General features: G+C 43.5%; 1 protein-coding gene across 2 annotated transcripts in view; it reads left to right on the top strand.

The window, feature by feature from the left end:
* Positions 1-23,778, top strand: part of SNTG1 (syntrophin gamma 1) — a 419,742-nt gene that overhangs the window by 353,801 nt on the left and 42,163 nt on the right. For both annotated transcript variants that reach the window (XM_072151935.1, XM_072151933.1), the window contains one exon: positions 4,210-4,340. In XM_072151935.1, the coding sequence (XP_072008036.1) occupies positions 4,210-4,340 (131 nt within the window). The remainder of the gene's footprint in view (positions 1-4,209; positions 4,341-23,778) is intronic.

Raw genomic sequence — 23,778 nt, 5'->3', positions numbered from 1 at the left:
GCGCCAAAATGATACCACTGAAAAGAACAACTTGTCATGCAAAAAATAAGCTCACAACCAGCTCCGTCAACCAAAAAAATACTATAGTTATGCCGCTATAAAAATGGCAATACTAAAACAAATGTAATTTTTTCTATTCTAGTTTTCCTTCAATAAAATTGGACAAATATAAATAAAACTATATAAATGAGGTATCACCGTAATCGTAGTGATCCGTAGAATAAAGATAATATATTATTGTTATGCTACAGCGAACACCCCCCCAAAAAATGCTAAAAATCCAAAACAAGAATTGATGATTTTATTTTCCTCCACACGAAAAAAAGGTAATAAAATTGCTTCGATAAGCTAAACACCCTCTAAAATAAAGGTTTTTTTTACAGTGCATCTCGTCTCGCAAAAAATAAGCCCTTATTTGTCTAAATTGCTTAAAAATTAAAGATTGTATGGCCTATTCCCAACGCGCGTTGTAATAGAACGGTGCGGCGGGCAGTGACTTGCCAACACGGTTCAGACACAGTAATCGGGGCAAGATGGCGGCTGATCCTGACAGCCATCCATCCTGCCCCATGGAACAGAAGGGTTACGTCCCCCCGCATCCCCCCCAGTTCATGATCGCTGCTATTGGCTCATCAATGCAGACCAGCCAATAGCAGCGAATTTACTTATGACGTCAGTATTACCGGTCACTATGTCTGTAGACACGGTGATCGGGGCAGAGTGGCGGCTGTTCCTGACAGCCACCAATTGTGCCTTGTGGTTCAGAGGGGTTTTGTTGCCCCCTCTGTCCATGTTAGCCGCTATTGGCTGGTCGATTTGGTCCAGCTAAAAGCAGCAATATTCATCACAATGGGCATCGCTAGGGTGAATAAGAGCAACACTTGGCGATAATTTCCCTACGAAAAACGAAGATATGGTACAAAAGTGCTGGCCGTGCACATTGTACAGATTATGCTGTACAACTCTTACGCTGTTCCGATGTGCAGGTCCTGCCGTATCATTTCTCCGTTTTCAAGAGGAAGATATTAGGAAACTAATATTGGGACAAGAAGGACGGGGCCCCAGTACCTCTGGTTTAGATGTTCCTGTATTTTGCCAGGGCAGCATTTTCCCGGTAAATTCTGCTGCTTCTAAAGGTAAGACTCAATAAAGAGTCTGTTCCAAAAGAGGAGTTAGGATGGACACTATATACTAAGAGACCTGCGACAACTCCAAGTGTGACAAAAGTTTAGTTGGTCCCTTGGTATATTCCACCTCCTTATACGCAATACATTCACAATTCACGCCCAACCTGTTGTGAATTCAGTAAAATGAATAATTGTAACAACTGGAGGGTCACGTTGCTCCCTATACCCCTCCATTATTTCATAAGGGGCGCCACATAACGGGCACTGAACTTTCCAGAAATAATTACAATTTGCATCTTGGACTCCATTGCACATCATATTTGGAAACCAACTATATGTTCAAAATGCTCATTTCACCACGTGTATTACACTACACCACATAATACACTTGCTATATTCCCCAAGGGGTGTGCATTCAACAATTAGGGTCACTTTTCGGGTTTTCCTCTGCTTTGGTACCACTACAGCTCTCCAAATGTATCCTGACACATGTGAAGGATTTCTGTAAAATTTAGCCTCTAAAAGACAAACATCCCTCTTTTCGTCTACTGTGCGCCCATAAAGCATTTTATATGCACATGTGGGGTACTTCTACACTCGGGAGAAATAGTTTTACACCTTTTTTGGGGTTATTTAATATATTATCCCTTGTGGCTTACAAAAATTAGGAGTAAAGTGACATTTATAGGAAAATTTTCACCTTTTTAATGTTTAGGGCCTAATTGGATCATTCACCTGTAGGGGCAAATACATATATTACACATAGCAAAATTCTTTAAGGGGTGTGCGTTCAAAAATTAGGGTCACTTTTCGGATTCTTATCTGTTTTATACCACTAGGGTTCTCCAAATGCATGTCAAACATTTCTGTCAAATTTGGCTTCTAAAAGGCAAACCTCCCCTTTTCCTTTTACTGTGCGCCCATACAACATTTTATATACACATGTGAGGTACTTCTACACTTGAGAGAAATAGGTTTACACATTTTGGGGGGTTATTACATTTTTTTTATCCCTTGTGGCTATAATAAATTAGGGGTACAATGACCTTTATAAGAAAATGTTCACCTTTGTCCTATTTAAGCCCTAATTAAATCAAACACCTTTATGGACAAATACTCATATTACACCTTGCTAAATTCTCTAAGAGGTGTGCTTTCCAAAATGGTGACACTTGTTGGGGTTCCGCTCTGTTTTGGTACCACTACGGCTCTCTAAATGCATCCTGACACATGTAAAGGATGATTGTCAAATTTGGCTTCTAAAAGGTCAACGCCCCTCTTTCCCTTCTGAGCTTCACTGCGTACCCATACAACATTTTATTTGCATGTGTGGAGCAATTTTATACTCGGGAGAAATGCTAGTACACATTTTTTGGGGTTGTTTCATCTTTAATGCCTTATGGGATACAAAAATTAGCCTTTTTTGGGAAAATGTTCATCTTTTTCCTTTTAGGGACTTAATTGAAGCAAACACCTGTGGGGGAAAATACACATATTACACCTTGCTAAATTCTCCAAAGGGTGCACTTTCCAAAATGGTGACATTTGTTGGGGTTCCCCTCTGTTTTTGTACCACTAGGGCTCTCCAAATGCATCCTGACACTTGTAAAGGATGATTGTCAAATCTGGCTTCTAAAAGGCCAAAGCCCCTCTTTCCCTTCTGAGCTTCACTGCGTACCCATACAACACTTTATATGCAAAAGTGGTGCAGTTCTGTGCTTAGGAGAAATAGTTGTACACATTTATGGGGTTGTTTCATCTTTTATCCCTTGTGGCTTACAAAAAGTTGGGGTAAAAGTGACTTTTTTGAGAACATTTTCACCTTTTTTCCCTTTTGGGGCCTAATTGAATCAAACAGCTGTTGGGGCAAATACACAAATTACACCTTGCTAAACTCTCCAAGGGGTGTACTTTCCAGAATTGTGTCTCTTGTTGGGGCTTTCCTCTGTTTTGGTACCATTATGGCTCTCCAAATGCATCCTGACACATGAAAACTTTTTCAGCCATATTTGCCCTGCAAAAACGAAACAACACTCTTTCCATTCCAAGTGCCCCCCTGTGTCCGTACAGCAGGGTACAGTGACAAAATGGGTATTGGCATACTCAAGAGGAATTGCCCTCAACATTGAAAATGCATTTTCCTTTTTAACCCATTGTGAAGGTGCAAATTTTAGTGTTCAATGAATCTATTGTAAGATAAAATTACATTTCTGTAATTTCACTTTCATTTATCTTTCACCCTCATGAAACGCTCAAAGGGTTAACAAAATTCCCAAAGGTTGTTTTGAATATTTTGAGGGGTGTAGTTTCTAAAATGGTGTCATTTGTGGGGGTTTTCTGTCATGTAGGCCTTATAAAGTCACTTCTAACTAAACTGACCCTCCAAAAGTAGGTTTTGATGATTTTCGTGAAAATCTGAAAAATTGCACCTAAAGTTATAAGCCTCCTAGCATCCTAAAAAAAGGAAAAGATGTTTGAAAAATGTTGCCAAGTTAAAGCAGACATATGGAAAATGTTAGTTGTCAAGTTATTTTAGTGATATGACTAACTTTCCAAAAAGTAGAAAATTTAGAATTTTGAAAACATTGTTTTTTTCAAAATTTTTGGCAAATTTCCATTTATTTCATAAATAAATACTAAACATATTGATTAAATTTCTCGACCAACATGAAGTACAATGTGTCACGAAAAAACAATCTCAAAATCAACTGGATATATTAAAGCGTTCCAAAGTTATAACCACTTATAGTGACACATGTCAGATTTTAAAAAATGGGCCGTGTCAGGAAGGTGAAAAGTGGCTTCAGTGTTAAGGGGTTAAGACCCCATCATTGTACAACTAAGGTGCACTGCACATGTAGGTATCTTACTGTTTTATAAAGACTTTCTGTCTTTTCATTGTAATATCATGATTTCTCAACCTACAGGGTCTGTAGATATGAATATGCATTGTAGATAGAACTTTCTAATGGCAAAGAGTATGGGTCTGCTGTAGGTCTGCTATACTATATTTATATGTATGTAATTACATTTTTAACAAGTTAACCAGATATTTTTCCAATTCAAAATCTTTATTTTATAGGATACTCTATCTTGTTCTTCGTGGCCAGCATCACCTGGCCTCCGATGGGAAAAACGGTGGTGTGATCTCCGACTAATCCCGTTGCTGCATTCAAGACTATCACAGCATATTACTGGAACAGATTTATGCAGGTAAAAAACTTCTTCAACTTTATTTAAATGTATGATCCAGTACCCTGGGAAATTATGCTGTGATATTGTCTTGATAACATAATTATGTATGTGTACTAGTGCTTATAGTTTACAATAGCAAAACCAATTTTGAAACTGTCAAGAGATCATTTGGATTTAAATTTTTATTGATGAGCCCTGGAACAATGAAACTCATAAAAGAAAAATGTTATACCTGGTTAGATTGTATTCTGACCGAAGAAGGTGTATGAATATATTAAAATAATTGCATGTTTTATATAAATGTGATAACTGATGCGTCTATGAGTAGGGATGAGCGAACCTGTTAAAATTCTGCTCAGTTATCCAACCAGTCACGCCTGTGATTGGTGCCAGGACCTATTGTGAGAGTTAACAATTTAAATTCTGCTGGCAAAGTCACCAGCAGCATTTAAAGTCCTTTGGGCATGCACACTGGCACTAACATGCTGGCAGCACTGCAAACCACAATTTCAGGGAGTATCGTTGCTCACCGGGGAGCGAAAATCCTGCCCAAAGTGGCGGCACACTGCAGTTTGTTATTGTTGCAGGGGGCTGAACCATGAAACTTTGGTAGAAACCTAGTCTTTGTGGCTCAGGTTCCGCTCATCACTACTCCTAAGTAATAACCAGACAAACAGTTTACTGTTTTCTGCTTAGTGCCCAATGTGCCAATCATTGTTTTATATCTTTGAGGCAGCAATGCTTTTAGGGAACAAAACCTCATTACACAGAATCCAATGAAGCATGCTATCTAGAGATGAGCAAACATGCTCGTCCGAGCTTGATGCTTGGTCGAGCATTAGCGTACTCGAAACTGCTCGTTGCTCGGACGAATACTTCGCCCGCTCGAGAAAATGGCAGCTCCCGCCGTTTTGCTTTTGGGCGGCCAGAAACAGAGCCAATCACAAGCCAGGAGACTCTGCACTCCACCCAGCATGACGTGGTACCCTTACACGTCGATAGCAGTGGTTGGCTGGCCAGATCAGGTGACCCTGGGATAGACTAGCCGCTGCCCGCGCTGCTCGGATCATTCTGTGTCTGGATGCCGCTAGGGAGAGAGCTGCTGCTGGTCAGGGAAAGCGTTAGGGTGTTCTATTAGCTTACTGTTAGGCAGGAGTGATTCTCCAAGAACCCAACAGCCCTTTTTAGGGCTACAATAACGTTATACTTTTTTTTTTTTATTTGCAGCTAGTACCATATTGTGAGGAATTTGCAGGGGGACTTGCTACCGTTGTGTTTAGCTCTTAGTGACACACATATCCACCTCAAACACCAAAGTGGGAAAATTTATTAGGGGTTTGATTTCAATTAGGCACAGTCTGCCATTTACTTTTTATTTTACGTTTATTTTTTTAATAACTCAGTGTCATCTCATCTGGCATAGCAGTGTGCTTTCATACTTGGCTAGAAAGTAGCCATAGGAGAATCCAAACGGCTTACTTACGCCTACAGTAGCGTTATATATATTTGATTTCTGGTTGATCTGCTGGTGGCTGTACTTGCTGCAGTGCATCTACTAGCAAATTGTGAGCAATTTGTAGTGAGACTTGCGACCGCTGTGTTTTGCGCTTAGTGACGCACATATCCATTGCAAAGACCGAAGTGGGAAAATTTATTAGGGGTTGGATTTCAATTAGGCACAGTCTGCCATTTCCTTTTTTATTTTACGTTTATTTTTTTAATAACTCAGTGTCATCTCATCTTGCATAGTAGTGTGCTTTCATACTTGGCTAGAAAATAGCCATAGGAGAATCCAAACGGCTTACTTACGCCTACAGTAGCGTTATATATATTTGATTTCTGGTTGATCTGCTGGTGGCTGTACTTGCTGCAGTGCATCTACTAGCAAATTGTGAGCAATTTGTAGTGAGACTTGCGACCGCTGTGTTTTGCGCTTAGTGACGCACATATCCATTGCAAAGACCGAAGTGGGAAAATTTATTAGGGGTTTGATTTCAATTAGGCACAGTCTGCCATTTCCTTTTTTATTTTACGTTTATTTTGTTTAATAACTCAGCGTCATCTCATCTGGCATAGTAGTGTGCTTTCATACTTGGCTAGAAAATAGCCATAGGAGAATCCAAACGGCTTACTTACGCCTACAGTAGCGTTATATATATTTGATTTCTGGTTGATCTGCTGGTGGCTGTACTTGCTGCAGTGCATCTACTAGCAAATTGTGAGCAATTTGTAGTGAGACTTGCGACCGCTGTGTTTTGCACTTAGTGACGCACATATCCATTGCAAAGACCGAAGTGGGAAAATTTATTAGGGGTTGGATTTCAATTAGGCACAGTCTGCCATTTCCTTTTTTATTTTACGTTTATTTTGTTTAATAACTCAGCGTCATCTCATCTGGCATAGTAGTGTGCTTTCATACTTGGCTAGAAAATAGCCATAGGAGAATCCAAACGGCTTACTTAAGCCTACAGTAGCGCTATATATATTTTATTTCTGGTTGATCTGCTGGTGGCTGTACTTGCTGCAGTGCATCTACTAGCAAATTGTGAGCAATTTGTAGTGAGACTTGCGACCGCTGTGTTTTGCGCTTAGTGACGCACATATCCATTGCAAAGACCGAAGTGGGAAAATTTATTAGGGGTTGGATTTCAATTAGGCACAGTCTGCCATTTCCTTTTTTATTTTACGTTTATTTTGTTTAATAACTCAGCGTCATCTCATCTGGCATAGTAGTGTGCTTTCATACTTGGCTAGAAAATAGCCATAGGAGAATCCAAACGGCTTACTTACGCCTACAGTAGCGTTATATATATTTTATTTCTGGTTGATCTGCTGGTGGCTGTACTTGCTGCAGTGCATCTACTAGCAAATTGTGAGCAATTTGTAGTGAGACTTGCGACCGCTGTGTTTTGCGCTTAGTGACGCACATATCCATTGCAAAGACCGAAGTGGGAAAATTTATTAGGGGTTGGATTTCAATTAGGCACAGTCTGCCATTTCCTTTTTTATTTTACGTTTATTTTTTTAATAACTCAGCGTCATCTCATCTGGCATAGTAGTGTGCTTTCATACTTGGCTAGAAAATAGCCATAGCAATAGGATAGCATCGTTTGGTTTTAAAAACTAAAAAACACAAAAAAAACAAAAAAACACAAAAAAAAGTTAAAAAAAAATTAAAGTTATAACTCTCATTTTAAAAATGTTTAACCCGAGGGCTAGGGGTAGAGGACGAGGGCGGGGACGTGGGCGTCCAACTACTGCAGGGGTCAGAGGCCGTGGTCCCGGGCGGGGTGAGACACCACCTGCTTATGAGGGAGCAGGGGAACGCCGCAGAGCTACACTCCCTAGGTTCATGTCTGAAGTTACTGGTACTCGTGGTAGAGCACTGTTGAGGCCAGAACAGTGCGAACAGGTGATGTCGTGGATTGCCGACAATGCTTCGAGCAATTTGTCCACCAGTCAGTCTTCCACGCAGTCCACCCATGTCACCGAAATCGGCACTCCTCCAGCTCCTGCACCTCAGCCTCCTCCCCCCCAGTCTGCCCCCTCCCAGGAAAATTTGGCATTTGAACCGGCATACTCTGAGGAACTGTTTTCTGGACCCTTCCCACACTCACAAACCACTTGTCCGGTTGCTGCTGAGCAATTTTCCGATGCCCAGGTTTTCCACCAGTCGCAGTCTGTGAGTGATGATGACCTTCTTGACGTAGTGGAAGAAGTGTGTAAAGAGGTGTCCGACGATGAGGAGACACGGTTGTCAGACAGTGGGGAAGTTGTTGTCAGGGCAGGAAGTCCGAGGGGGGAGCAGACTGAGGGATCGGAGGATGATGAGGTGACAGACCCAAGCTGGGTTGATAGGCCGGGTGAACACAGTGCTTCTGAGACAGAGGAGAGTCCTCGACCAGAACAGGTTGGAAGAGGCAGTGGTGGGGCCAGACGGAGAGGCAGGGCCAGAGCTGGTGCATCAGCGCCAAATGTGTCAACTAGTGAAGCTCCCGTGGCGAGGGCTCCTGCGGCGAGGGCTAGATTTTCAGAAGTCTGGAGGTTCTTTAAGGAAACACCGGATGACCGACGGACTGTGGTGTGCAACATTTTCACAAACCAGGATCAGCAGGGGTTCCACCACTACTAGCTTAACTACCACCAGTATGCGCAGGCATATGAATGCTAAACACCCCACTCAGTGGCAACAAGCCCGTTCACCTCCGGCCGTGCACACCACTGCTCCTTCCCCTGTGTCAGCTGATAGTCAGCCCCCTGCCCAGGACCCTGCCACAAAAACCCCATCGTCGCCTCCACGATCCTCCACAGCATCCACCAGCGTTCAGCTCTCCATACCCCAGACGCTGGAGCGGAAACGCAAATATAGTGCAACCCACCCGCACGCCCAAGCCCTTAATGTCCACATCTCCAGATTGCTTAGCCTGGAGATGCTGCCCTATAGGCTAGTAGAGACCGAGGCCTTTCGTAACCTCATGGCGGCGGCCGCCCCTCGGTATTCGGTCCCCAGCCGCCACTACTTTTCCCGATGTGCCGTCCCAGCCCTGCACCAGCACGTGTCAGACAACATCATCCGTGCCCTGACCAACGCCGTTTCTGACAAGGTCCACCTGACCACGGACACGTGGACGAGTGCTGCCGGGCAGGGCCACTATATATCGCTGACGGCACATTGGGTTAACTTGGTGGAGGCTGGGACCGAGTCTGACCCTGCGGCTGGTCATATACTGCTGACGCCGAGGATTGCGGGGCCTACCTCGGTCCAGGTGTTTCAGGCCTACTATGCCTCCTTCTCCTCCCACCCCTCCTCCACCTCCTCCTCCTCCGAATTACCATCCGAGGGCATGGCGCCATCAGTCGGTAGCTCTAGGCACAGCAGCAGTGCCATCGCTAAGCGACAGCAGGCGGTGCTCAAACTGCTGAGCCTAGGCGATAAAAGGCACACCGCCCAAGAGCTATTACAGGGCATCACGGCGCAGACTGATCTGTGGCTGGCACCGCTGAACCTGAAGCCAGGCATGGTTGTGTGTGACAACGGCCGTAACCTGGTGGCGGCTCTGCAACTCATGCCTGGCCCATGTGTTAAATCTGATAGTTCAGCGTTTCCTCAAGACATACCCCAATCTGTCTGATTTGCTCACGAAGGTGCGCCGCATCTGTGCGCATTTCAGGAAGTCCAGCACAGATGCTGCCACTCTCAGGGCAGCGCAGCGCCACCTCCAACTGCCCGCTCACCGACTGTTGTGCGACGTGCCCACGAGGTGGAATTCAACACTGACCATGTTATCCAGAGTTTACCAGCAGCGCCGAGCGATTGTAGACTGCCAGATGTCAACTTCCACCAGAACTGGTAGTCAGGTCAGTCAGCTTCCTCAAGTCTACAATGAGGAGTGGACGTGGATGTCTGATATCTGTCAGGTGCTGAGTAACTTTGAGGAGTCAACACAGATGGTCAGTGGCGATGCCGCCATCATCAGCCTCACCATCCCGCTGCTTGGCCTGTTGAAAAACTCTCTGATCAGCATGAAGTCGGAAGCTTTGCGCTCGTCACAAGAGACGGGGGAAGAAGATTCCCTTGTTGATAGCAAAAGCACCCTTAGGTCTGTTTCTCAGCGCATATCGGAGGAGGTGGAGGTGGAGGAGGATGAGGAGGAAGAGGAGGAGAATGTTGGCGAGACACAAGAGGGGACCATTGTTGAGTCCTTCACTGTTCAGCGTGTATGGGCAGAAGAAGAGGAGTTGGAGGAGTTGGAGGAGGAGGAAATGGACAGTCAGGCCAGTGAGGGGAGTGAATTCTTACGCGTTGGTACTCTGGCGCATATGGCAGATTTCATGCTAGGCTGCCTATCCCGTGACCCTCGCGTTCAAAGAATTTATTCCAGCACCGATTACTGGGTGTTCACTCTCCTGGACCCACGATACAAGCAAAATCTTTCCACTCTCATCCCTGGAGAGGAAAGGAGTGTGAGAATGCATGAATACCAGCAGGCCCTGGTTCACAAGCTGAAACAGTATTTCCCTTCTGACAGCGCTAGCGGCAGAGTGCGTAGTTCTGCGGGACAAGTAGCAAGGGAGAGTAGGCGAGCAGGCAGCTTGTCCAGCACTGGCAAGGGTACGCTTTACAAGGCTTTTGCCAGCTTTATGTCACCCCAGCAAGACACTGTCACCTGTCCCCAGTCTCGGCAGAGTAGGGCTGATCTTTACAGAAAGATGGTGAGGGAGTACGTAGCTGACCATACCATCGTCCTAAATGATCACACAGCTCCCTACAACTACTGGGTTTCAAAGCTGGACATGTGGCACGAACTGGCGCTGTACGCCTTGGAGGTTCTTGCCTGCCCTGCCGCTAGCGTCTTGTCCGAGCGGGTTTTCAGTGCAGCTGGTGGCATCATCACCGATAAGCGTACACGCCTGTCGACTGACAGCGCTGACAGGCTGACGCTTATTAAGATGAATAAAGCCTGGATTTCTCATAATTTCCAATCTCCACCAGGTGAAGGAAGCTCAACCTGAATAATTTATCCACTCCTCCTCCTCCTCATTTTCCTCCTTCTCCTCCTCTTTGTACAGTAAAGTAGAGGAAACTGGCTATTTTTTGACAGGGCCCACTGGCTCTAGCTATAGTACTTTATCCATTTAATTTTTCTGGAGGGCCACCTACCCGGTCCTCTGTTTTAAACAATTTTTGGGAGTGCCACATACAGGCACTCAATCTATTCAATTTTTCTGGAGGGCCACCTACCCGGTCCTCTGTTTTAAACAATTTTTGGGAGTGCCACATACAGGCACTCAATCTATTCAATTTTTCTGGAGGGCCACCTACCTGCTCCTCTGGTTTGAAAACTTTTTTGGACTGCCACATACAGGCACTCAATCTATTCCATTTTACTGGAGGGCCACCTACCTGCTCCTCTGGTTTGAAAAGTTTTTTGGACTGCCACATACAGGCACTCAATCTATTCAATTTTTCTGGAGGGCCACCTACCCGCTCCTCTGGTTTGAAAAGTTTTTTGGACTGCCACATACAGGCACTCAATCTATTCCATTTTACTGGAGGGCCACCTACCTGCTCCTCTGGTTTGAAAAGTTTTTTGGACTGCCACATACAGGCACTCAATCTATTTCATTTTTCTGGAGGGCCACCTACCCGCTCCTCTGGTTTGAAAACTTTTTTGGACTACCACATACAGGCACTCAATCTATTTCATTTTTCTGGAGGGCCACCTACCTGCTCCTCTGGTTTGAAAACTTTTTTGGACTGCCACATACAGGCACTATCCAAATTAAATTGTCTCCATAGCAGCCTCCACACGTTGTCTCCATTGCTACCTCCAAAAGTCGTCCATATAGCTGCCTCCATACATCGTATGATCCATACATCATATCAAACGAGGTGTGTCAGGCAGAAATTTGGGTTGTTTTCATGGATTCCACATCAAAGTTGTTAACTTTGTCGCCACCCTGCTGTGTTATCCACAAAATATACTGGCAAACTTTTATCATTTACCAATATTATTTCAGCGCTTCTTGCGCATCTGTTTACATTCCCCTCACCTGGCATATCCTAAACTTATAAGAACGCTACTACACTTGATCTTATACAAAAGGTTCTTAGAAGTGCTGTTTGGGGAGTAGCCTAGAGACAGGGGCTTGGATTGGCGAAAGCTCGCCTGGCAGTGGAGCGCCAGCTCCATGCGCATCATGCGCTTCTTGCGCATCTGTTTACATTCCCCTCACCCGCCATATCCCAAACTTATAAGAACGCTACTACACTTAACTTGGTGCAGGCTGGGACCGAGTCTGACCCTGGGGCTGGTCATATACTGCCGACGCAGAGAATTGCGGGGCCTACCTCGGTCCAGGTCTCAAAGGTCTAGTATACCTCCTCCTCCTCCCACCCCTCCTCCACCTCCTCCTCCTCCGAATTACCATCCGTGGCCATGGCGCCATCAGTCGGTAGCTCTAGGCACAGCAGCAGTGCCGTCGCTAAGCGACAGCAGGCGGTGCTCAAACTGCTGAGCCTAGGCGATAAAAGGCACACCGCCCAAGAGCTATTACAGGGCATTCCACATCAAACTTGTTAACTTTGTCGCCACCCTGCTGTGTAATCCACAAAATATACTTGCAAACTTTTATCATTTACCGATATTATTTCAGCGCTTCTTGCGCATCTGTTTACATTCCCCTCACCCGCCATATCCTAAACTTATAAGAACGCTACTACACTTGATCTTATACAAAAGGTTCTTAGAAGTGCTGTTTGGGGAGTAGCCTAGAGACAGGGGCTTGGATTGGCGAAAGCTCGCCTGGCAGCGGAGCGCCAGCTCCATGCCAAGATCCAACTAACATAGTTTTAACTGCAGCACCTTTAATCTACTACTAGTTCACTGCCTCCATACATGGTCCCCTTATCAAACGAGCTGTGTCAGGCAGAATTTTGGGTTGTTTTCATGGCTTCCATGTTAACTTTGTCGCCACCCTGCTGTGTAATCCACAAAATATACTGGCAAACTTTTATCATGTACCGATATTATTTGAGCGCTTCTTGCTCACCTCCTTTGGTTCCTCTCTGCCACCCATTGGTTTGAAGCCTGAGTCCATTTAGAGTATGTCGCCATGCCACTCTCTAGCCTGCCGCTGCCTCTGCATGCCGTCCCCTATAGTGTCAGGGTCAATTATTGCATGTTTTAGATGCTATCTAGCTTCATTCTGTCACTCTGTCATGGCCATGCTGTTGCCCATAATTTTGGCATAATGGTGCGATTAAGCAGCCTCAGAGGCATCCATGCATGCTGCCCCTGCTGTTTCCTGTCCATTTCCGTGGTGTTTCCATCCTTTTCTGAGGTTCCCAGGTGTTTGGCCAAGCTTCCCTGTGCAGAGCCTTGGTCCCCTTGAAAAATGCTCGAGTCTCCCATTGACTTCAATGGGGCTCGTTATTCGAGACGAGCACTCGAGCATCGGGAAAAGTTCGTCTCGAATAACGAGTACCCGAGCATTTTAGTGCTCGCTCATCTCTAATGCTATCCAATATCCAATAAATAATTTGAAAGGTATTGCTCAAAGCCCAATCGTCCTACATTAGAGTTATATTTTGTATCTGCACAATATGGAGGCAACCCTTATACACTTATGTGCTCTCTAGAACTAACACATTTGGCTGATGTACAGTATCCTGCCTTTTTCCCTATTATTTAGGCATTAAAGGCATGAAAAAGTCACATTTCCTGGTGCATGCAGTACTGTTTAAAAAACTGAACACTTTGGGATATGGAATGAGGCTGTTGAAATCATTGTGAGGCCTGAATTTCATTTTTGATGCACAAGTACTTTCAAAATTTAAGTGGTTGCAACCTCTAAGCAATTCCAGTATGTTGCACACAGGATCTGACAAGTATTAAGACTTTTATTAGTACATTAATCCCTGTATTTCTAATGCCACTTATAAGAGACTACTGTGTAACTCAATATCGAATGCATTAAAAAGCCTCTCCTATAAATGGAAGAGACGCCTATCTGTAGAGCCACCTCTTTTTGAGCTCTTCCCCTTCCTCATTACAGAGAGGGTTTCTGCTTGTCTGCATGAGTATCATTTGAGCTCTAATATGGGTTGGGTAAGTAAAAGTAAGTCTTCATCATGAGTTTTTATGAAATAGCAAGGAAAGATTGAATACAATAAATAAATTGTGATGGCGACTCTGGACACAGGGAAGATGTACAGTACAATAATCCTTAAAGCTGAGAGCCCCAAATTGTCACCTGACAAATTATTGGAAATTACTGGTGGCCAATAACTGGGGTCCGTTCTCTTGCTAGGTCATTGTGCACACACAAAACAGGACAACAAAGAGGAAGCACGATTTTGGGTAGTTAACTGTCTGGAGTCACAATGGTGGGAGGCCACAAAAAACAAATTACTGGGGGGGCGGAGCTGACCGCTGCGGAAGATGGCAGCATAAATCCGGAGCTCCGTGCGCTACACATGTGAGACCCGTAGTAAACTGGGCAGAAGCAGCGGCAAATGGTGAAGTACGGAGGTAGCGGTCCCGGAGGTAACCGGGGACAAGTCGATCGCTCCCAAATCAGCGCACATAAAACTGTTAGAGAGAAAACGAGCCCAGAAAGACCCGCGTGCATGCGGCACAAGATGGCGCCGAGCAACTCACCCTCTGATGCCTCAGAGCACTCGGACACGTCGTCAGACCACGAGCCCGGCTCCTCACGCTTTGAGATTTCACAAGCAGTGCTACAAAGAACGATCACAGCAGCGTTGGCCCCGGTCATGAAGGAGCTCTCGGAGATCAAAGCAGAGGTACGCCACGTGGGGCACAGGGTGGAAGCTCTCGAGTCGGGGCAGGAAGAACTAGTGGGCTTTGCTGAGGCGGTAAGGAGCAAATTAACAGCCAAGGACAACCAGATAAATCATACCTTCCTGATGCTGGAAGACCAAGAAAACAGGAGTCGCCGCAAAAACGTCAGGCTAAAAGGCCTCCCTGAATCCTGGGCTACAGAAGCGCTGCCAAGCATCATGCAGCAGATATTCACTATGCTATTAGGGGCAGACCGCTCTGAAAAAGTGATAATCGAGAGAGTGCACAGAGCCCTTAGGCCCAAGCCAGCCCCATCAGACCCACCTAGAGACATAATTTGCGGGCTCCTGAGCTATGTCGACACGGCAGCCATCCTCAGCAAAGCGAGAGAACATGGCGACTTAGAATATGAAGGCGCTAAAGTGGCCCTCTTTCAGGACTTAGCAGCCTCCACTCTGGCTAAAAGACGCCTCTTCAGGCCACTTTTGACCCAACTGCGCGACCTCAACCTACAGTACAAGTGGCTTTTCCCGTTTGGCCTGCAATTTTCTAAAGGGAACCAGCAAGTAGCGATCAAACACCCGAGAGACCTGGAGAAAGCCTGGAAGCTTCTAGGAATTAATCCCATCAACATTCCCTCATGGCTACCGGCAGCTGACGAGATAGAGCTACCTCTACTGAAAACACCTACTCCCTGGCAGCTAGTGGCGGCGCCGAAACCTGTGAGAGAGAAGAAGAAGAGATCAACCTGGAAAGAGGACACTTGAATCACTCGCATCGGACAGGTCTAACTTACCTTTCAACTTGCCTTTCATCTTTTCACTGGTTCTCATCTCGTTTATGTAGTAAGATGCTCAGCCGCCATGCGGTATTTTGTTTAAATGTTATTATCTCATTAATAAGTTAAGCACTTGCATAGCTTAGTATTTTTATTCACCATTTGCCCCAGTGACGGTCAACAAGTCTAAGCTGGCACGAAATTTCGGTAAAACACCTGGGACCGTAGATACACTATCCAGCCCAAAACCCAGTTTTACTTATTAGCTGATGGCCTATGCAGATAATAGGTCTCGCCTAAAATGGCGATGCGACTACCCAGTCTAGTAGTGCCCCCCAGCGCATTCAGGCGCATTGTCGCAGGTTGTATAGACCACTCTCCAAAAGTGGAAGCTCTATGCACCTGTACCGCGAAACGCCCACAGAGAGATCATGGGTCTGTTTCATTTGTTTACTTGTTCTTTTCATTGTTTTCTGTGTGTCTTTTGCTAGATCATGTTCATGGTAACAAGGTGGTAGCTTCCTCCCATCCCCCCCCTCCCCCTTTTTCCTGGTCTTACCTTCCCCCTCAGGTAACACAACCAAGTAGAGCAAAGAGGTGCAATTCGCAACTGGACTCCACACCCATGATACAAATGTGATGGCGACCCTTCAGATTACCTCCTGGAACATGAAAGGTCTCAACTCCCCTGGTAAGCGATCCCAACTTTGGCTCTTATTACGGCGCTTTAACACTGAAGTAATTTTACTTCAGGAAACCCACTTTAAAGAAAATAGGATACCAAAACTACCGCTTAAGATGTATGATCAGTGGTTCCACAGCGGCAGTTCTTCTGCAGCTTCTAAAGGAGTCTCCATAGGGATCCATAGGAACACACCCTTCACATTAAAAGATACATACAAAGATGCTGAGGGAAGGGTCATTCTAGTAAAAGGTCTATTAGGGGGAGTGATGTTTACTTTTGTTTCATTGTACGGGCCAAATAGGGGCCAATGCGCGTGGCTGTGTAGCATTTTAGAAAAAATTAAGCTATTCGCAGAAGGAATCCTTATAGTAGGAGGTGACCTGAACGTCACGCTGAATCCGCTAGAGGACTCCTCCACTGGGCACTCTGCTTGTTCTTTTAGGGCTATAAAGCGTATTAAGGTGGCTCTGGGGGATCTCTCACTGTTGGACTCCTGGAGAAGTTTACATCCAGGGGATAGATCTTACACCTTCCACTCTGTCCCTCACAACACATGGCAGAGATTAGACTACCTCTTCGTACAATCAGACTATATTGAACAGGCCTTGTCGGTAGAGATAGGACCAAGCACGATATCTGATCATGCGCCTCTTTTGATGTCCTTCCTCTTACCGCATATCCCGGCTAAAGAGTGGACATGGCGACTAAATGAGACGCTTCTTGGAGACGAGTCTCTAGTAGCGGAACTAACAACTAAGATGTCCAAATCTTTCACTGACAACGCCGATACTGAACTAGATCCAGTAACCCTGTGGGAAGGTCAGAAAGTTGTCGCTAGAGGGTTCCTAATGGAGATGGGAGCTAGGGTTAAGAAAAAAAGGAACGCGAAAATAGAGGGGCTGCTAAAAAGAATCTCAGACCTAGAAAGACAACATACGAGATCTAAGGCCCTGCAGGTAGAAGAGGATCTGAAATTGGCTAGAGACCAATTGAAGGACCACCTTAACATCACTATATCAAAGATTTATTTAAAAGCCCAACATAAATTTTACGCTCACGGGGACAAGTGTAGTAGAACCATGACCAGTCTTTTGAAAAAGGCACAGGCACGTACATTCGTCTCTACGATTAAAACATCAAAAGGGGATAGAGTACACAAAACGGAAGACATAGCCCAGGCTTTCCAAGAATATTATACAGGCCTATATAACTTGAGACAACGAGAGTCTAGCCAGGAAAGAGGAGTGAGACTGGATAATATCCGAGAATTCCTGGGGAGGGTGCAGCTCCCACACTTGGGTGAGGCGGACATGGGTCCATTAACACAACCGATAACAGAACAAGAACTGGGAGAGATCATTGCGTCCATACCAGGGGGAAAGAGCCCGGGCCCAGATGGGTTCACAATACTTTATTATAAGAAACTAGGCCCTTTATTGACTCCCCACTTTACGAATATGTGCAATGCACTGCTCAGAGGGGAACATTCACTTCCTTCTATGCTTTCAGCTCATATTACCATAATACACAAAGCGGGCAAAGACCCTGAACAGCCTGGGAGTTATCGCCCAATCTCCCTACTGAACGTGGATTTAAAGGTATGGGCTAAATTACTGGCCAGCAGATTAACATCACTGCTCCCACGTCTTATAGCGGATGATCAGGCAGGATTTGTCAAGGGGAGGGAAGGCAAAGATAATGTATCCAAAGTAATCAAAGCCATACACTTAGCTAATTCCAGGAAGACCCCTCTAATCCTTCTCGGCACGGATGCCGAGAAGGCATTCGATAGGGTAGACTGGCTCTTTATGAAGGAGGTCCTCCTAAAGTATGGCCTCCCGAGTAGCTTTGTGGAAGCTATCTTCTCGTTGTACAACGGGCCCTCTGCACGTATTAGAATCAACGGGATCTTGTCACCCACCTTCCATATACGAAACGGAACGAGGCAGGGGTGTCCCCTATCCCCCTCCCTCTTCATACTCTGCCTAGAAGCTATGATTCAGTATGTACGTCAAGACAAACGCATTAAAGGGCTTAAGATGGGAAAATCCACATGTTTACTAGCGGCCTTTGCCGACGACTTAATTTTCCTGCTTACCAATCCATCGGAAGCCTTACCGATCCTCTGCAAACACTTTGAGTACTTTAATCAGATTGCTAACTTTAAAGTAAACATGAGCAAGTCAGAAATTTTAAATATATCCCTACCAGCGCAACAAGTCAACAAGATCAAACCAACGTCCCCCTTTAGTTGGCAAAATGACTCTATTAAATATCTGGGAGTCCAGCTGTCTAGAGATCCACGTAATCTTTATAAACTAAACTTCACTCCGCTTCTAGACACCATACAACAAAAGCTAACAGACTACAACCTACCAAACATCTCGTGGATGGGTAGGAAGAACGTGTTAAAAGCTTATGTATTACCCAAGATACTCTACCCCCTTTTGATGCTCCCAATAACAGTACCAGGATGTTTTTTTTCCAAAATTAAGAAAATGTTTTCGAATTATCTATGGAGAGGGAAACGTCCTAGGTTAGCACATACTCTGCTGATGCGGAAGAAGGGGAGAGGAGGTCTGGGGGTACCAGATGCAAGATTCTACTACTGGGCTGCACAGGCGGTGAGAGGGTTAGCGTATAGAACACCAGGTAGCTCCTCAGTAATCACCAAGTCAATGGAGCAGAAAGAGAGATTACTGACGCTTGGAGGGGCATGGATTCCACCTCCCTGGAGACAGAACTTAGACTGTCTGGACAAACTGACGAGACACACACTTCAGATGTGGCATGCGGTAAACAAGAGATTTGAGTTATCCACTTTCCCATCCCCTTTAATGCCAGCTAGTCTACTACCCTACACGATATCTAAGAAGTGGTCTGACGTGCCTACCTGGTGGGCGGGATTTGAGGACCTCACATTAGGGGAATTTCTGAAAAAAACCGACACTATGAAAGATGAGGAAATTAAAGATAGAACAAAAGGGGGGGGTTGTCTGTCACTCATCAAGATGCAGCTCAAATCAGTGTGTAGGGAGTTCCTAAAGAACCACGGTGCAGTAAGAGAGGCAACCACTCTAGAAATATCTTTAGCGGTAGGTGCCCCCAGGGCTGCAAAGGTGTCGTTTCTACATGACATTTTGTTGTCTAAAAAAGCACCAGATTACCCACTTTACATTTCAGCTTGGGAAAAGGAGCTGGGACTTACCCTTACAGAAAAGCAAAAAGATTGGGTACTGAGACACTCCTATGGTTTTTCGCGCTGTCTTAGGCTACAAGAAAATCATTACAAACTATTATCGAGGTGGTACAAAACACCAGAATCATTGTTCCACTGGGGCTTGCACCCTTCAGGGGTATGTTGGAGATGCGGACTAGAACTAGGTTCTTACACGCATGTGTGGTGGTCCTGCTCTCTAATTAAAACTTTTTGGCTGGAGATCCAAAGCAGAATTCGCACCATATGCTCTGCTTCCCCCCAGATAACACTACCCTTAATTTGTATGGGATGGGCGTCAGACGATACTAAGTTAGATGTGAAGTCTATTTTTACACACCTCATCGCGGCAGCAAAGGCGCTGATACCCACTTACTGGTTACAACCCATTGCACCACCCATCTCAGCTTGGGAGGAGAAAGTGGCTCAGATTTGTCGGATGGAGGAACTTTCGAGCTGGGCGTCTCACACTCATGAGCAATTTGTCACAACATGGCAACCTTGGATAGATTACAGAACCAATGCCAATAAAGGATAATGGCTACGATTGTAGTGTGAGCACACACCCCCCGAATAGCAAAAAACAAAACAACACTTCCTTCTCTCCCCCCAAGTAACAGACAGTACTATAACACAACACACTCTCTCCCTCTGACTTACCTTCCCCATGACCCCTTCCCTCCCCCCCCCCCCCCCATGTACAAAAGCTACCATAAAATTGGATCCTACCATCATGATCTGGTTATATATTTGTTCACGATATTATGTTGTTACACTTGCTTTGTTACTAATACCTTGCAATGTCATGAGCTCAAAAAGGTTTCGTGCAGGTATGGAGTATGACTTTCTGTTGCACAAACGCGCAGTATATCTGTAAATGCTCGCGAACCTGATGGAGATAATAATACTGAATATATTTGTTCAATTGTTACAGTAGAATTATTACGAGGTATGTTTTGTATTCTTGCATTGAACAAACAAATTGACATTGTACACTGTATGAATCCTGTTTTTACAAAATGTTTTAATAAAAAGAGAATTGATAAAAAAAAAAAAAAAATTACTAAGACAGAAGAGAAACAGTCAGCAAACAGAGGCAGAAATTAACCAGTAAAACATATCCATAAATTAAGAACCAGGAGAATCACAGAAATAGAACAAAGTCAACTGAATCTAACTAGCCAACGGTGAAGGAGGAAGACCCTAATAGTAAGGAGACGAGCAGGCACTCACAGGTGTTAACTTTTGCTGGTCTGACTGCAGAGAGATGGGTGTCGCATATATAATAGGCAGCCTACTACTAGAGCCTAGTTCATACTACCAGATGAGTGAATCACAGGAACACTCATTGTTTCCACAACCTACTAGTGTGAATAAAGGAAGAGGAAGACACAGACGTAACAGAAAGGTTGATTATTCCAAAATGTTGATTATTTCAAAGAGTAACATGATATCAAGGTTAGCATTAGCTGTCTACATTTTTAGCAAAATTCTCATTCTCCGTTGGCAACTTTGTTTATTAAATTAAACCCAACTATGTAATGATAACCAATGGAAATTGGGGGTCCTTTGTCTCAAACTGCTTGCTGACGGACAAGAAATGTTTACCATGTAAGATCAGTTTGTTTGAAATAAGGATTTCCTTCTCTTTCCCTGACATTACCATATTTTCTCAGTTGGGATTGATGATTAAAGAAAGAGTTGCAGGAGCGGCACAATGTGCATTCAGTAAAGCTAGAGAAGGTAAAAGATAAGCCAGCATGATTCCCTATAATTCTCTATAGACACATCACTGTAAGGCATTTGTTTGTTCAGTTCTATTGATTGACAGGACACTTTCGAAAGTATTGGGAATAAACATGTTTACCTAACCTTAGAATTGTTTTCTATACATTTTCAAACAACTTCTTGAGATTTTGAAGGGTAAGGGCCAAACTATCTAAAACACAAAATTATTTTGACATTCACTCAAGCCCTTTTGTTGGTCATCGATTTGTCGAGTGCAAGGCTTGTAGTAATTCAGGCTGAAGCATACATCACAGAATCAGAGAAAAAAAAGAGTTCTTAAATTAACACATTCTTAGCATTCACTTGATCTCGTGGAACCAATTTGTTGGGTTCAGTAAATTACCCAGAATCTTCTTATGGTCATTAAGCAGGAAAGAAAATTATTATTAATTCACTTATCTTTGGTGCTTGTGTCTATGAATATTACTAAATTGTCAATATGGTAAAACGGAATGTTCTACAGAAGAAAAAAAATATAACCATATCTGACTGTCCAAGGCTTTTTTTGTTTTTGGTGAAGGAAGCTATACAGCAGATTTAGCCAACTGTTTGAAACAGAAATTTGCTTCATAAACACTTTATAATTTTTCCAAATACAATACAAAAATACATCATTCTATTTTCCAATAACAAAAAATAAATAAATAAAAATAAAAATTAATAAAAAGTTTTCTGACGTGAGCTAAACCAACTAAAAGATCATGCAAACTATGACTTCACAGTCTTCAAAGACACAAGCTTTATCACACACAACAGGTAACCCATACAAATGTCACAGTATAAGCCTGTCTGGTCTAGATGTTTTACATGGTGACGCTTTTGATAATCTGCCCCAATATGTAGAAAAGAAAATACTTCTATAAATGTGAAATATGAATAAAATAAGCTCACCATGAGCCTTTAAGATTAAAATTGTGTGGACACTTCTGCCAATTTAATACTAGATATTCTTAGGGGGTCATTTTTTTCAGAATCCAGAATCAGTGAAAAAATGTATCAAAATGCTATATCTCTTGCCACACAATATAAACACACCCGTTAAATCTGACAAAAAAAAATCAAGATTCCTTTGTCTTCTCATTCAAAAAGTTTCATTACCAGCCCGAAAAATTTTAAATAATGTCCACGGAACATTCCACAATTCTGGTCCACATCCCCCACTCTTTATATTCAGTCATCTATGTATTGTAGAATACTGAGCAGAAAGGAACAGTTGATTTGTAGTTTTACACATCCAGTGTAGTATGTATAGATGTTATGTGGGAGGTGCATCTCTGGCGGAATGAGAACAAGATTATATAAGATGCCAAGGTTTATATCCATATGTAGATCCTTTTTCTTACAGATTTTCTTGTATTTTGCAATATTCTAAATATCCAAAAAAATAGAAATCAATAGTAGTATCTGCAATTGCAAGTTTATGGAGTAATACATTGCTTCAACCTTCAACAGACTGCACATACAGTATAGATCTTCATATGAATACAGTGAAAATCTAATCTCACAACCTAATGTGTCAAACATCTGTTCATTCAAAGGAACTTCTGTATTTAATCCAAATGTGAAAATTAAAGCAATCAGATTATAACAGAATCTGTTCTACTTAGAAATTTCTGTTTGCCATTAATGTATATTGTCATTCAATTTCTATTGCTGGTTCTAGAGTCAGTTATATAGTATTTGACCTTTCAAAACAAATGAGGGTGGATTTATCACATGGGGGAGATGTATTAATATATAGGTGTTTTGTCCGGTTCAGAGTAGAACTAGGCAGTTTTTTGCTGAGCCAGATTAACCCCTGTGTCTGGTGCTGGATTATTAATCTGCTGCAGTGTAAATCCTCCTTTGCACTTCCTATTAGTTGGTCTAGTTTGCTGCTCCACAATATTGAATTTTCTGGCGCATGAACTAAATTTTGTGGTCATGCCCAACAGTTACTGAGGGCATGCCCCTTTTTTCAGATGAGTCGGAAAACTGCCTAAAAATAGTTTTTAACCTTCAATAAATGTGGTGCATAGCATTTCAGGCATACATTACTCCTGTTTACTGAAGTAGACAGATTGATACAACCTCTCCCCCCCCCCATTATTTTCTCTTTTTTTCCACTTCTTTTAGATTTGTGCTTTTTTGTGACTTTATCAATTTAGAACCAACATTTTTTAGGCTCAAAATAGTTGCACATTTTTGTGCAACACTTGCAAAAAGAAAATGTTTGCACAAAAAACTCCATTCCCCTTCTGTAAGAATTTGAAACTTTTGTGCAACTTCTTAAAAAAGTTGAAACAAAATGACAAGCTCAGATGTCACATTTATCTCAGTGTGCTCCGCTTCTCTTGAGCATCCGTTCTCCATTGTGTCTCCATTTTACTTCCGTTTTATCTCCATGTACGCAAAAAACCTGAAGGTTTAACATTGCTTTGAAAACATAATACACTGCTTTCTCAGTCTCATCAGTGGAAAAAAAACTGTTTGTTTTTTGTGGACCCATTGGGGGACATGTAACTATATTTCTTCTAGTTTAACTTTTGTTGTTTTAACAACATTTCACAGCAACTTTTGCTATCGTTTTTCAAGTACACCTTGATCTGCGCCAAATGTATCTTTATTTTCCAGATGCTCCATGCTATTTTACACTTAAGTATCACTTCTTTTGCTTATTTTTGCGACTTTTTAAATGCTGA

Source organism: Engystomops pustulosus, chromosome 5, assembly GCF_040894005.1.
Source record: "Engystomops pustulosus chromosome 5, aEngPut4.maternal, whole genome shotgun sequence".
NCBI lineage: Eukaryota > Metazoa > Chordata > Amphibia > Anura > Leptodactylidae > Engystomops > Engystomops pustulosus.
The sequence above is the reverse complement of the archived record's forward strand: the minus strand, read 5'-3'. Positions and strand labels throughout refer to the sequence as shown.